The sequence below is a fragment of the Suricata suricatta genome, chromosome 4 (genome assembly GCF_006229205.1).
Source record: "Suricata suricatta isolate VVHF042 chromosome 4, meerkat_22Aug2017_6uvM2_HiC, whole genome shotgun sequence".
Classification (NCBI taxonomy): Eukaryota; Metazoa; Chordata; class Mammalia; order Carnivora; family Herpestidae; genus Suricata; species Suricata suricatta.
The window spans coordinates 77,883,466-77,897,302 of NC_043703.1; the positions used below are offsets into that span (position 1 = coordinate 77,883,466).

General features: G+C 43.0%; 1 protein-coding gene across 1 annotated transcript in view; it reads right to left on the bottom strand.

Moving 5' to 3' along the window:
* Positions 1 to 2,017: 2,017 nt before the first annotated feature.
* MPHOSPH8 (M-phase phosphoprotein 8) overlaps positions 2,018 to 13,837 on the bottom strand; it is a 53,035-nt gene continuing 41,215 nt past the window's right edge. Inside the window, exons 10-14 of the mRNA XM_029937018.1 lie at positions 12,882 to 13,036; positions 8,031 to 8,185; positions 5,263 to 5,390; positions 4,322 to 4,405; positions 2,018 to 3,480 (exon numbers count right to left, since the gene is read on the bottom strand). Coding sequence (XP_029792878.1) covers positions 3,439 to 3,480; positions 4,322 to 4,405; positions 5,263 to 5,390; positions 8,031 to 8,185; positions 12,882 to 13,036 — 564 coding nt within the window. The 3' untranslated portion in view covers positions 2,018 to 3,438. The remainder of the gene's footprint in view (positions 3,481 to 4,321; positions 4,406 to 5,262; positions 5,391 to 8,030; positions 8,186 to 12,881; positions 13,037 to 13,837) is intronic.

Here is a 13,837-nt window from a genome sequence, read left to right on the forward strand (position 1 = left end):
GTGTCAACTTCCATTTTCATTCAGGTGTTGGCGTTAAGATACAGTCTGGCTGGTCCGTGTTGAAAGCAGTGTGGTAGTAGCCCACAGATACAGGACAGACCAGCTCTCCTTTCAACTGCCTATAAAGGGGAATCCTTTTTCTTTTTTTTTTTTTTACCATCCCACATAGCCTGTAGTTTGGGGTCAGCCCGCAAGATAAGGAGCTACACATGAAATCTGGTATTGTTGTGACAAAGTTCATTTTACTAAAGCCATATATATATTTAAGCCCAAAGAACGCAAAGCATAGGAGTGTGTTGTAGAGTAATAGAAAATTAATTTCTTTCAAGTTAAACTGATACCCAACTTTAGGGTTAGATTCCAGCTGGGGTCCTTGGGGCTCTGGATATTGGCAGAGGACTATTTCCTGATTTTAATTTGGTCCTTATTTGTGACTGCTCATTGTAATTAGGTCTAGCTAGTATTAGAAATGTGCTCTTCTATACTTGGAGGTAGATGTGAGGCCTAGGAATCCCAGATTTGGTCTGAAAGGAGCATTATCTGCAAGTCTGCACAGAACAGAGGAAAGCAGTGTGGACCCTATGAATGGTTCTGTATTTACTAAGCCAATAAAGCTTTAAAATTTTAAAACAATATTAGGAGTTATATAGTATTAGGCTATGAAATATTAACTGCATTAAATGTTAACACTTTCGAAATTATTTCACAAGTCCCTTTTCGATGATTCTGGCCTATAAAGCCTCCTTTTCCTTGGTCTTTGCTAATCAATCCTCCTCCTTGCTTTAAAAACACTACAGGCTTGCATAATAAATGCTTCATCAGGTCCTTTCACTGTTAACCTTCTGGTGCTAAGCCTTGCCAGCACTGAAACATTACTTTGAAAGCTGTCAATATTAATACAGAGTCGGTTTCTAAAAGCACCTGACCTGCACCCGCCCATCATTTCCCTAAAGAAGACGACTTGGGAAGAGTATGAAAATGACCTGTTCTCAGAGAGAAAGCAAACTAACTGTAGTCCAGCACTTGTGGAGTATTAGGGGTCAGAGGCTTCTCTTGGGCATCACAGGGAGAAGCCTGTGTAATGTGTTTCCCACTACAGCCGTGCCCATGAAGAGTGGGCCAGGTCTGAATGATCTATAAGTGAAATTAACTGAATTATCCGATTAGGTTGTTACTACTGCCATATGCACCGGGTAATGGATGAGGGGCGATTGCTTTTTCTAAGATAAAATTGAAGTAAACCTGTGTAACTGTTTGCTTTTCAGTGATGATCTGATTAATGAGGAAGCCCCCACGGCCTAGATGGTAGAGCGTGGTTATGTATTCTGTATTGTATAGAGTTTCCAAGAAGGTTGCTCTGGTGTTGACCTGTGGTACTAAGCAGATCTATAAACCTTTTGTTTATGATGCTCAGCATGGCTTTGTTTTTCAGAGAAACTGTGGCCCACACTTTGTACATACTTTATTTAAGTAATAAAAGCAGCTTTATTAGTTTCTGATGGAATTACTAGCTGCCTCATCACAGAACCAGCAAGACCCCACACACTCAAGCGCGAGCTCCAGATGATTCAAGTCTTCTTCATCCTTAAGAAACCAGAGTGGATGAGTGCGCTTTTCATTGGGCTGTAAGGAAGAGACAGCCAGGGTGCCTGTATGGCTCAGTTAGTTAAACGTCCAACTCTTGATCTCAGCGTTTGTGAGTTTGAGCCCCGTATTTGTCAGCGCAGAGCCTGCCTGAGAGTGTCCCTCCATCACTCTGCCCCTCCTTCTCTCTCAAATAGCCAAAAAAAGAGAGAGGGAGAGAGAGCGCGCTATAGTTTAGAGCAAAATATATTAAACTGTGTGGCTTTACCTTCTATTCCTGGTAGACGCAACCATTTACAGAATTTACTAGCACATCTGGCACAAACTGCTGGAAGATGAGACGGACAGCTCAAAGGTGGGTTACCCCAAGTCATCTCAAACTTGCGTCCTTCCCAGACCCTGCTTCTGTCAGGATAATGTGCCCATTTCCCCCATAATTAACAGTTCATCTATTAAAGATCGTTTTTTTTTTAAATCCTTGCTGACTGCTAACAGCTTTCATACTTCTGAGCCTAAACTACTAAAGGAATTCTTCGTTAGACATTCTAGTTGGTTTCTTTCCTCGTGCTGCCTCTTGGGTCAACAGTACATCACCTTTTAATGTGTGCTTATAAAGCTGACAATTGAGATCTTCAGCATGATTTTGAGAGAACAAATTTTCTTTAAAAATCCATTTGTCTTAGTGTGCATTAGATGAAGGCAGTGTCTCCTTTGCTGTCCCTGCTAACTGTGGTTTTTCCTAGAACGCTGTGATGTCAGATACAATACTACTGCAGGATTCAGTAAGGTGAGAGAATTCCAATCCCAGCTGTCATTTCGCTAAAACATTTTACACAGCAGCACCTGCCCTGAAGTCCTGGGACTGACACAGTCCTGTGAGGTACACAGACAACAGACCGACATCATGGGGTTTTATTGAGAAACCCATAGGAAAGGTAGTTTTATATGGTAATGTCTGTACAATAGATGTGGTCGAATCTGTGACCTTCTGAAAACTTTTCATTAAAACTTTAACTCAGTTATAAAACCAATCAGGAACTAAATTTTATACATCTCTCGAGTTTGACTTACTAGTTTGCCAAATATTTCTTAAAAATATATGAGAGACCTGTGGGGAATCTAGAAACAACTCTTCACACAGGACACAGTGTGGCAAACACCTCGGCTGGCCTTCCCAGCATTCATAATGAGGGCACAGGATCTGCCTCTTTTAAAACCTACTTGATGGATTTCAGAACAAGTATAAAAGTTAGTTCACAAGTAATACCTCCTTTTAGGCCCCATGGTCTCCTGGTTGTTGTTTTTTTTCCTTTTGCTATATCTTACATTCTGATTTACTTCCCTCTTCCCAGAATAAAGGATAAGTACAGATTCGAAGTTGTCACCTCCAATTCAGGATCTGTGGCAACTGGGGATTCCAAAGAGACCAGACCTCCCTTGAACCCGCCTACCTAGTTAGAGAAGTCCCCCTGCAAGGGCAGCAAATCCACACCTAAACAGTGCGTGGGTAACTTGAGTAACACATACACACTGACTTGTTTTCAATGCCAGAAATTCAGCAGGGCTAGTAGAAAATTTCAAGTTAGAAAAAAGACTTCTAATTTTCTGAAATAATCGAATATATACCATTCCACATTGTGGAAAAACTGAAGTGTGTGGTGTGGAGGCCACATCGGGATTTCAGAAGACTGGCACAAATACCGCTGTATTTTAGAATCTGTCAGAACCCCCAAGTCCCGTCCTACAGACACCTGGCCTGAATGAGGGTTACAGCTGAAACTCCCCATGTGCAGGTGTCAGCTGTGCCCGATCCTACACCGGGGCCGTGAGACCCCATCCCAACGGCCTGCCGCGTCACTGCAGCTGCACTCTGTATGCACCAATCAGCAACTTCACCTGTTGAGGGAAAATAGGCACACGCATCAGTATAGACCTCTCTGCCCAACTACCCCTTCTTAGACGAGGAAAAGCGTGCACGCGCATGCGTGCACACGGCCAAGACTTCTCTTATTTGGCAGTGTTCTCAAACTGATGATCAATTCAGGGTATTTGTTTTTTAAGTTACTATAGTAAATAAATACTACTTATTACATACTTTGGTCCATCTTCATTTCACAAACAAAGGTTTAGTGACCAGCCTATGGAGACAGACATACGGCCACTAAATAACAGCCTACAATACAACTCAGACTGCTCGTTCCTGGAGAGATGCCTTCTTCTCAGCTTTACACACAATCATGTCTAACATATTGTAGGTTCTTTTTTGTTTGCTTTTTCCTTAAGTAGGCTTCACACCCAACGTGGAGCCCAGCGTGGGGCTTGTGAACTCACGACCCTGAGATCAAGAGTCGGATGCTTAGGGGCGCCTGGGTAGCCTGGTGGGTTGAGTATCCTACTTTGGCTCAGGTCATGATTGCACAGTTCCTGAGTTTGACTCCCACAATGGGCTTGCTTCTGTCAGTGCAGAGCCTGCTTTGGATCCTCTGTCCTTCCCCTGCTTATGTTCTCTCTCAAAAACAAACATTAAAAAAAAGTTGGATGCTTAACCGACTGACCCACCCAGGCACCCCTAACACACTGCAGACTCTGACACATGCACCGCTACCCCAGGGAGCGTGTGTCTCCGGGACAGGCACTCGAGAAACGCAGCATTTCTGGAGTTTCTCTCTGGTGAAAATACAGTAATCTGGAATAGCAACATGAGTAGTTGCACTACACATGAGGAAAGGATCGTCACCTTGGCAGAAGGCGCTTCCGTCAACCTGATGAAGAGTTTATTGAGGCCTGCGGCGGGGCTGAACGAGTAAACAAAGTGACTGTCCTAGGGAGAAAGACCACAGTCAGTGTTTCCTCATACAAGTATCATGTAGCTTAAGAGAACAAAAACCTTTCAGACCCTCAATGACATGTAAGAGAGTACCAATTTTGTATTTTAATTTACATAAAGCAATTTGCTGTGATTTCTTAAAATGATACAAATGACAAAAAAGCTTGTAAGATTTATCTGCAAAAAACAATACTCAGATAAATATTTAGAATTAGCATGTATCCATCCTATAGAGCCTGAGTGTTAGAAATCTTCATAACGAGTTAATTTTGCTTAATTCAGCATAAGGAAAGAATTCTACATGTAGAAAAAGAAACATACACAAAGATTCTTCACGACCGTTTTTTTATGTTAAAAAAGTGTACACTCACTAATAGATTTGTTATTATAAAGCAAAATTCCAGTATGGTGGTTGCCGAAAGCTATACACATTAAAACTAAGCCTAAGTCCACCTGTGTCATACTAGGGGTTGTGTTTCCGAGTATTTGAAGAACAGAATGGGTATACTTTTAAAATTTCCAAAATTTTCTTTAACTGGATGTTTGTAATTATGGTGGGAAAAGGCAGAATATTTAAAAAATTAGATAGTATGTTTCTTATACCTTAAGAATTTATATCCAGAATTTCAAAGATGACATGGTAAATGTAACATAAGTCATGTATATCAAACATTTAGAAATCCACACTTTACTGACAAAATGTGGGATAATTATGATTATGGGTTATTGCCTCATTTCCAAATGATTTACTCAATTAAAATCAACATTTTGTTAAAATAGCAATTTAAAATAATCTGTGCTTCTGAATCAGGAGAATGTACTTTTCAGTAATGAGCTACAGAAAATCTTACCAGAAAAACCGGAAGTTGAAATTTATCATTTAAAACTACAGCTTGTACACTACACGGTCCACAAAGCCGAGCAATAACTTCTTTACCCAAAAAGTTTGCATGGAATATAAACAGCAGGATGCCAGAGCCTGAATGAGGGAGACGGAAACACAGATTTCAATACAAGTCCCAACTTGGCCACCTCTCTGCTCAGAGGGTTGGTTGGACGTGTCCCCAGAATGAGCCTGGGAGGAGCGGCACCAGTGCCCATTCATATCGAAGAGTCTCAGTCTTCAAAACTTGGCATTAAAAAAAATTTTTTTTAAGTTTACAGAGTGAGCAGGGGAGGGGGAGAGAGAGAATTTCCAAAGGCTCTGTGCCCAACTCAGACTCAAACTCCTGGACCACGAGATCATGACCTGAGCGGAAACCAAAAATCAGATGCTTAACTGACCTACCCCTCTCCTCCCCAGCACTTTTCAAGCCATGGACCCCTTTATTTTCTGTCTAATCTCTACTTAGAGCTCATAAGTCAAATTTCTAGAAATATGCTTTTCTACATACCAGTTTTTGGTCTAAAAATATAGTGGTATTTAAAATTTGCTGCTGACTACATATTCATGTCCATGGAATGCAAGTGTCCATGAAGCAAACCTCTGTGGTGCCTGTCTTTGGTGTGGTTTGAATGACTCCATTTTCTTCCACATAGTATTTAGCCTTTTCCAAAGTTTCTAATTAATACCAAAATTTATTTTGGGAGGAATCATGAGGTTTGACACTTTCACTGAATATCCCAATGTACTACATGATTCATTTCTTTGAACATAAACCATACTTTTCAATATAACAGAAAATAGGTATATGAACTCCATGACCCTTCTGGTAAGCCACTTTTAGGATGGAAAAACTGATCCAGGACAATTATAAACACGAGAAGACTTCATAAAAGAGACCCCAAGGAACCATTTGTTCTGATCCCAGGCAAAGGACAACACACAGGTTTTGCTCTCTAGCTTTAAAATGCAACCCCACTACCCTGAAGTTCAAAAGAAGAAAAGGCCCATAGTGCAGAGACAGTCCCTTCTTTGTCTTTTCCCCTCTGCTCCGCGATCAGAGCGGAGTACTTGTTACTGTCTGCACAGAGGAGGAGGAGGGTGGCAGTGAACTCTGCAAAATGGCCCAAATGGGGAGGAATGTCTACAGTGAAAATTCTGTTTGAAGATATTTAATTCAGGTCTGTTTATTCTAACCAAATCGAGATAGATCTAAGAGAGGTGTATTCATTAGCTCTACTCTGACAAATACTTGAATTTCACAGATATAAAATGACACAAGGGACCCTATCAGTTTGCCGGCAGTTGTTTCATGGTATCAATATAAACATTTTCTCCAGCCAAACTAGGTGTTAAGACCCAATCACAATCTCCTCAAGAGACCAAGGTCAGAGTTCCTCAGAGCTGAGTAAGCTCATAAATGGCCTGAGACCTTCCCAAGATGCTGACTGAGAGTCTGCACTCTAACAAGCCCCGCCGCAGGCCCAGACCATGCTAAGGGTCGGGAAAACAGATCAGGGATCTTATGCCTCTGGATGACAAGGCATCTTTGGGAAGACTCCAGAAGTAGAGAGGATTTCTGGTGCCTGCACACATTGTGCATGTGCAGAAAAATCCCTCAACCTGAAGGCAGTCCAGGGGCCTGAAGCCCAGGAGTTGTGTGAGCTGGGGGACTGGCCCAGCTGGACTCACCCCTGCACTCCAACCCCCAACCCTGTGCTTGCCACCCAGCAATACAAACTAACCATTTTGGCACTCAAAACCACAAATGATTCTTCGGTGTCCAGGTCACTAACTCTTCAATTAAAATTTCATGGTATTACATTTTCATGGCTATATTTTAATTAAATTTTCATTACGGAATCCATATGACTTATTATTTAAAAAAAATTTTAGGGGCGCCTGGGTGGCTCAGTCGTTTAGGCGTCTGGCTTCGGCTCAGGTCATGATCTTGCGGTTCGTGGTTCGAGTCCCACGTCAGGCTCTGTGCTGACAGCTAGCTCAGAGCCTGGAGCCTGCTTTAGATTCTGTGTCTCCCTCTCTCTCTCTGACCCTCCCCTGCTCACGCTGCCTCTCTCTGTCTCTCAAAAATAAATAAAAAGACATAAGAAATTAAATAAAAAATAAAAAATTAAAATAAATTTTTAAATAAAACTCAATTAAAAAAACTAGTACAACTACAGGGCCTGGGTGTTTCAGTTGGTTAAGTGTCTGACTTCACTTTGGTTCAGTTCCTGGGTTCAAGGCCACATTGGGATCCACGCTGCCAGAGGGGAGCCTGTTTGGGATTCTCCCCATACCACCTCTCCCCTACTTGTATGCATACGCACTCTCAAAATCAACAAACATTAAAAAACAACAACAAAAAAACTAAACAAGTGCAATTAAGACTCAACTTCCATATATATATTTTTTTGTGGGGGGGGTTTATAAAAAATGGCGGTTTTACTAAAGTACAGGGACAGGACCTATGGGCAGAAAGAGCTGCCCCAACTTCCATACTGTTTAAACAAGTGCTAATGCAGTGCTCTGTAGATCCTTCAAAGTCACCTAGGAGGATGGTAGGTATTGTAGGTTTCAATTGGGTCTCTTTCTGCCAGAGTGGCTCTGTTGTTAGCTGTTTTACGTAATTATTATACACCCTGGGACTCTGTTAAAGTTATGTTCACAGAAAGAAGTCTGTTTAAAAATCAGTTAAAGTGTCACTTTTCAAACTGAGAGAAAACACAGACTCACCTTCTGGAATGTTCTGTGGGGGTTTGTAATTGAAATCTGTTGAAAAATCTGGCCCCTCGCAGAGACGATGACATGCTATTGGGAAAATTGGTTCTAGGAGAGCAAGACGGGCTTCAAAGTAATCCCTTATTGTTTCTTCTGCTACTCTTGAAAGTCTAATAAAAAAGAACAGAGTTGTTAATATTCATGTAGAAAATAACCATGAGTCATTATCATCAAACTGTTGAATACTGGTGAGGCCTTCCCAAATCAACTTTTAAAACAACAGAAAGGAACTTCGTACTCATCCTTCCCTCACTGCACTTTTATCACTCGGCATCTGACACACTATGTATCTGCCTTCCTGTCTGTGCTGTCACATGGAAATTTAGGCTCTAAGAGCAAATCATTCCCCCTCACTGCTGTCTCCATCTTCCCAGTCCTGGCACACAGCACTCAATACTTATTTGTCTAATGAAAATGAAAATTCTATTAATAAATTCGAAAACTGCTCCCCCACACCTTGTTATAGTACTTAGTTTAGAAAGCAAATGAAATGATCATTGCTAATTCTGAAAAAATATTTTTAAAATTTTTTTTAGTGTTTACTTTTGTGAGACAGAGAGACAGAGCATGAGGAGGGGAGGGGCAGAGGGAGAGGGAGACACAGAATCTGAAGCAGGCTCCAGGCTCTGAGCTGGCAGCACAAAGACCGACTTGGGGCTCGAACCCACAAACTGTGAGATCATGACCTGAGCAGATGTCGGCCACTCAACCGACTGAGCCACCCAGGCGCCCCCAGAAAATATAATTTTTAAAAATTTTTTAATGTTTATTTTTGAGACAGAGAGAGCCAGAGCGTGAGCAGACGTGGGGCAGAGAGAGAGAGGGAGACACAGAATCCGAAGCAGGCTCCAGGCTCTGAGCTGGCAGCACAGAGGTGGACGCGGGGCTCAAACCCACAAACTCTTGAGATCATGACCTGAGCTGAAGTTGGACGCTTAACCGACTGAGCCACCCATGCGCTCCCAGAAAATATTTTTAAACTATCTTGTTGGGCTTTTCTTTCCTCTCATCTCTGCCTCCATCTATTAAATCTTACATTTGGTGCCGAAACCCAGGAGGAGATAGCAGCTCAGCAGCTGGCTTCTAGCTGAGCTCTCTCCTTCCCGATCCGGGAATCTTGCCTTGGTGCCGAAACGGACACTGCACTGGAGGCCGGGAAGCTGCTGTGGAGCCTCTGGTCCAGGATCCGAACTCTAACCCACCAACTAATTGGGTAAGTTCTCCAATTATCGGAGCCTCCACCGGGGATCCTGTCCGAAATCGTGGCCCCATCGACAACCCCTCCGCCGTAGCCCCAGGGGCTACTCCGGTAGTGTACAGTCCCAGGGGCTATATCCGTTCTGACCTCCTGGGTTAGGGAGATGTCCCTGACCCTAGGACGAGCCAACCCTCCGTTCCGAGTCTCGAGCCTGAACACAGGGAAGCCTACTTCAGTCCCGAGACTTTAGGCCGGATATTATGGGAACTTCCCAATTTATGCCAGAACTCGCAAAATGTGTGCTCACCCCTTACAATGCCTTCTAAAGAATTTCTGGCTTTTTGGTTACGCTGGTGACCTTTGCTGCAACCGCCTAATATGCCTCTGTACGGTTGTACGGCCCTTCTACAAGCTGGATCACCAATCCCAATGGCCCCCAGAAGGGCCACTCGATTTCCAAATTCTTACCGATTTAGATAATTTCTGTCGGAGGCAGGGAAAATTGAATGGGATGCTATATGTTAGGCTTTTTGGGATCTGCGCTCACGCCCTGACCTTTGTTCTTAGCTCGAGACCCACAACCTCCTCCCATCCCCCTCTCCTGTCTACAACCCCTAGATGACGCTGCCCCTCCTTCCTATAACCATATAACCTCCCTATAACTCTGGTGCTCGCTCTCTTTCCCCCACCACCCGCTCCTACAGCATCTCCTCCTCCTCCAAGCCCCGCCCTTCTGGCCACGTCTGCCCCTCCCACACCTCCTATTACCTCTCTTACCAGCACTTACCAACAGTCTTAAAATGCCCCCACATCGGCCATCTCACCTTTCAGGGAAGTGGCAGGCATGGAGGGGCTTGTTAGAGTTCATGTACGCTTTCCCTAGAAGATCTGTTGGCCATAGAAAAGCGCTTGGGGGTCATTCTCCTCAGACCCCTCACAATACATTAAGGAATTCCAATATTTGGCCCAACCCAGGATCTCATTACTCCTCATAGCACTACTGGGGCTGTGTCCGCTCCGCTGTTTTTCCAACTTTTTACAGGAACTGGTATCCAGATTTACCAACCGTGCCACTACCCACCTGCTGCTGGTTCACTGGTACTCTCTCATTCCAACCACAAACCCAGATCATCATGCAGCCCCCATCTCAGCAGGAAGTAGCCAGAGACCTGACGCTGCCCCATAACACCAAAAAGGTCGGAATGTTAAGAGTTACCTTAAGATGGTGACCGAGCGGCCATTTTGCTGTGGGTTGGAGAAAAACACCGTGCACCAACGACCCCCACCCCTTATCTGTAGACCAGGAAGGTCCTGTGCCAGTTTGAAAACAGCCAATTATGAAGCCTCAGCTTCCCATCACACTGACAGAGGAGGCTACCTATCCCATCCCCCCCACGTCCCTGAAATGCCCTTATTTGGTGGTCTGCCCTCCTAGGACCGGACTGGAAGTCTTTCACCCATAAAATACCTGGCCCCTCCAGTACCAGGCGCGACCTTCCTGACTCCCCACTCCAGAGTCACAGAACCTTGCCCGGGAATTGCAGATCCCAATAAAGGCCTTCTTGGCTCCATAAAAAAAAAACAACAACAAAAAACTATCTTGTTGGGAAGGTAAACAACTCACTTGGTTTGCCCAGGACATTCACAAAGGTTACTAGTTGGGTTCGGCTTTCAGTAAAGGCCGCCAACACTTGCAGACTCACCACACACATGCCCTTTTGGTCTGTTTTTGCCTCTCGTCTTAAATTTACCTTACTTTCTGCTTAGAATATTGATCCTGAAATTGGAGTAACTGTTGTGCAGGCAGGAAGATCCAAGTCACACCCTAAGTGTGGTGAAGAAGGAGGAGAGGGGAAGAGTGGGTATTCCTGCCCAAGGCTACCTACCCCGGGACTTCCTGTTTTATAAACAATAAACACTTTACATGTGTTACCTACTGTTTGTTTGTGGAGTTTCTGTTAGGTGTTGCCAAAATAATTTTTAGTGAAAAAGCTACTAAATTACTTATAAGAATGTTCAATTAAAATAAAGTGATTCAGAATTCACTTAAAAAGAGGTGCCTAGGTGGTTCAGTTGGTTGAGCATCTAACTCTTGATTCTGGCTCAGGTCATGATCAAGCCCAGTGTTGGGCTCCATGCTTAAGATTCTCTTAATCTGCTTAATTCTGCTTAAGATTCTCTCTCTAAAAAAATAAAGTAAATAATAATAATAATAATAATAATTTGCTTGAAAAAGAATGAACTTGAACAGATAAACTGTGGTATATCCAGACAATGGAATACTACTGAGTGTTAAAAAGAAATGAGCTATCAAGCCATTAAGACATGAAGGACTACTATGTTTACATAGCATTATTTACAACAGGCAGATTTTGGAAGCAGCCCAAAAGATATATAGATAAAGAAAATATGGTGTGTATATATACAATGTAAATTATTCAGCCATAGAAAAGAATGAAATCTTGTCATTTGCAACAACATGGATAGAGGTGAGAGTATTATGCTAAGTGAAGTAAGAGAAAGACAAATACCATATGATTTCACTCATATGTGGAATTTAAGAAACAAAACAAAGGAAAAATAAAGAGACTGACCAAAAACACATTTTTAACTACAGAGAACAAAGTGACAGCTGAGAGGGGAGGCTGATAGGGGGAAGGCTGAAGCAGGTGACTGGGATTAAGAGCATGCTCATCATGGATGAGCCCCAGGTTGTACCCCTGAAACCAACAGAACACTGTATGTTTACTATCCTGGGATTCCAACAAACAAACATCAAAAAAGGACATGGAGGAATCTTCGATGCACATTACCAAGTGAAAGTGTACTAGGGTTACAGCTGCATGACATTCCGGACAAAGCAGAACTACAGAGACAGGAAAAAGGAGGGGTCAGGTGGGAAGGTAGAAGCAGAGGGCAGAGAAGGTTTAGGGCAGTGGGACTCAGCACGACACCAATGGTGGGTGCATGTCACTGTACATTCCTTAAGACCCCAAAATGCACAACACCAAGGGAAGCCCCAAGGTAAACCATGGAGTCTGGATGGTAACTGTGAATGCAGGTTCACTGGGTTTAGTGAAGGCGCCACTCCGGCGATGGAAGTTAGTAGGGGAGGTTGTGCAAGTGTGGAAACATACAATGGAGGAATCTGTGCTTTCAGCTCAACTTCACTGTGAACTTAAAACTGCTCTAAAAAGTATGTCTATTTAAAAAAAAAGAGAACTACCGCTTAAATAGTTTTAAGAAAATGTTTGTAAGCCCAATTACAAGCATAACTAAGGTTTTAAGGAGATACTCCTAGACAAAACTGTTTTAAGTTTAAAAGTCTGGAGGGCACTTGTGGGGAAGAGCACTGGGTGTTACATAGAAACCAATTTGACAATAAACTATATATGAAGTTATAAAAAAATAAAATTAAAAACTTAGAAGTCTGAGGACCTCAAGAACTTGCAGAAAAACAATTAATATGCCATTTACTAAATTTATGAGCTGCTGAGAACAGAAACCTGTCAGGACGTGAGAGTCTTTCTCTGAGCAGAGACACATCTTGTGACGATGTATTCAAGTGCGCTCTGTGACTGACCCAGGGCACACTCGCTCACACTTACGTCTCTAAGTGATTCTTCAGCAAATCGTACACCAACACGTTGTTGCACTGCTTTGCAAAATGCAGGGCACTATTTTGGTGCTTTGACAAAATATTGCAGTCAGCTCCACATTCAATTACAAGTCGGACAATATCAGAATTTCCTCTTTTGCAGGCCTGCGACAGGACAAAAGGAGTAGTGATCAATTAACTGTAAACTAAGATAAGTACCAACCATTGTTTGTCCCCTTCTCCACACGTGAGCCCAGGTGTTTGAGAAGAGGGGGGACACTGGTATCAGGTCTCACCCACGGTTATAAACTGTTACATAAATGAAAAGTGGCACGCTCCTTTTACTCTGTGAACAGTACTGAAATCTGTGCTACATTCAATCTCCTCCCTGACGCTGGGGAAATGGGCGACTCTGGAAAAGATACTTCTGTCCCTCTAAGCTCTAGTGTGCTCCACTCTTCTGTCCTGTGCCCTAGAAGCCCGTACCTTAGCACCCACACAAGTAAGGTCCCGTTGGAAATCTCTAGGGTGGTCTCTTAACATCACAAAGTAATTTCAACATTTTCCTAGAAGCAAAAAAAACCTTTTTTCCTAGAGGCTGCCTTAAAGCAGCCTGATTAATCACACACACAAATCTGAATCCAGCAAATTTAAGATAGAGCAGGACACACACAGTTCAAAGACTGTTTCTAGAGTAAAAAGACCTACATCCTGGCTCTCTCTTGTCTCTGTTACTTACCGGCTTTGTGACTATAAGTAAATCCCTTAATTCTGAGTTTCACTGTTTCCATTGGTCAAAAGGGGATACCAGTACTTCTGCCTCAAATCCTGAGGCTGAAATTAAAATAATGTACTGTAAAAGGAACTGGGCAAAGCCATTAAGCTTTCCTACAAGAACAAGGCCATCTGGAATGCTACTGAGGACTCAGGACAGTATTTCTACGGAGTGGGTGGGCCACCGCTGGG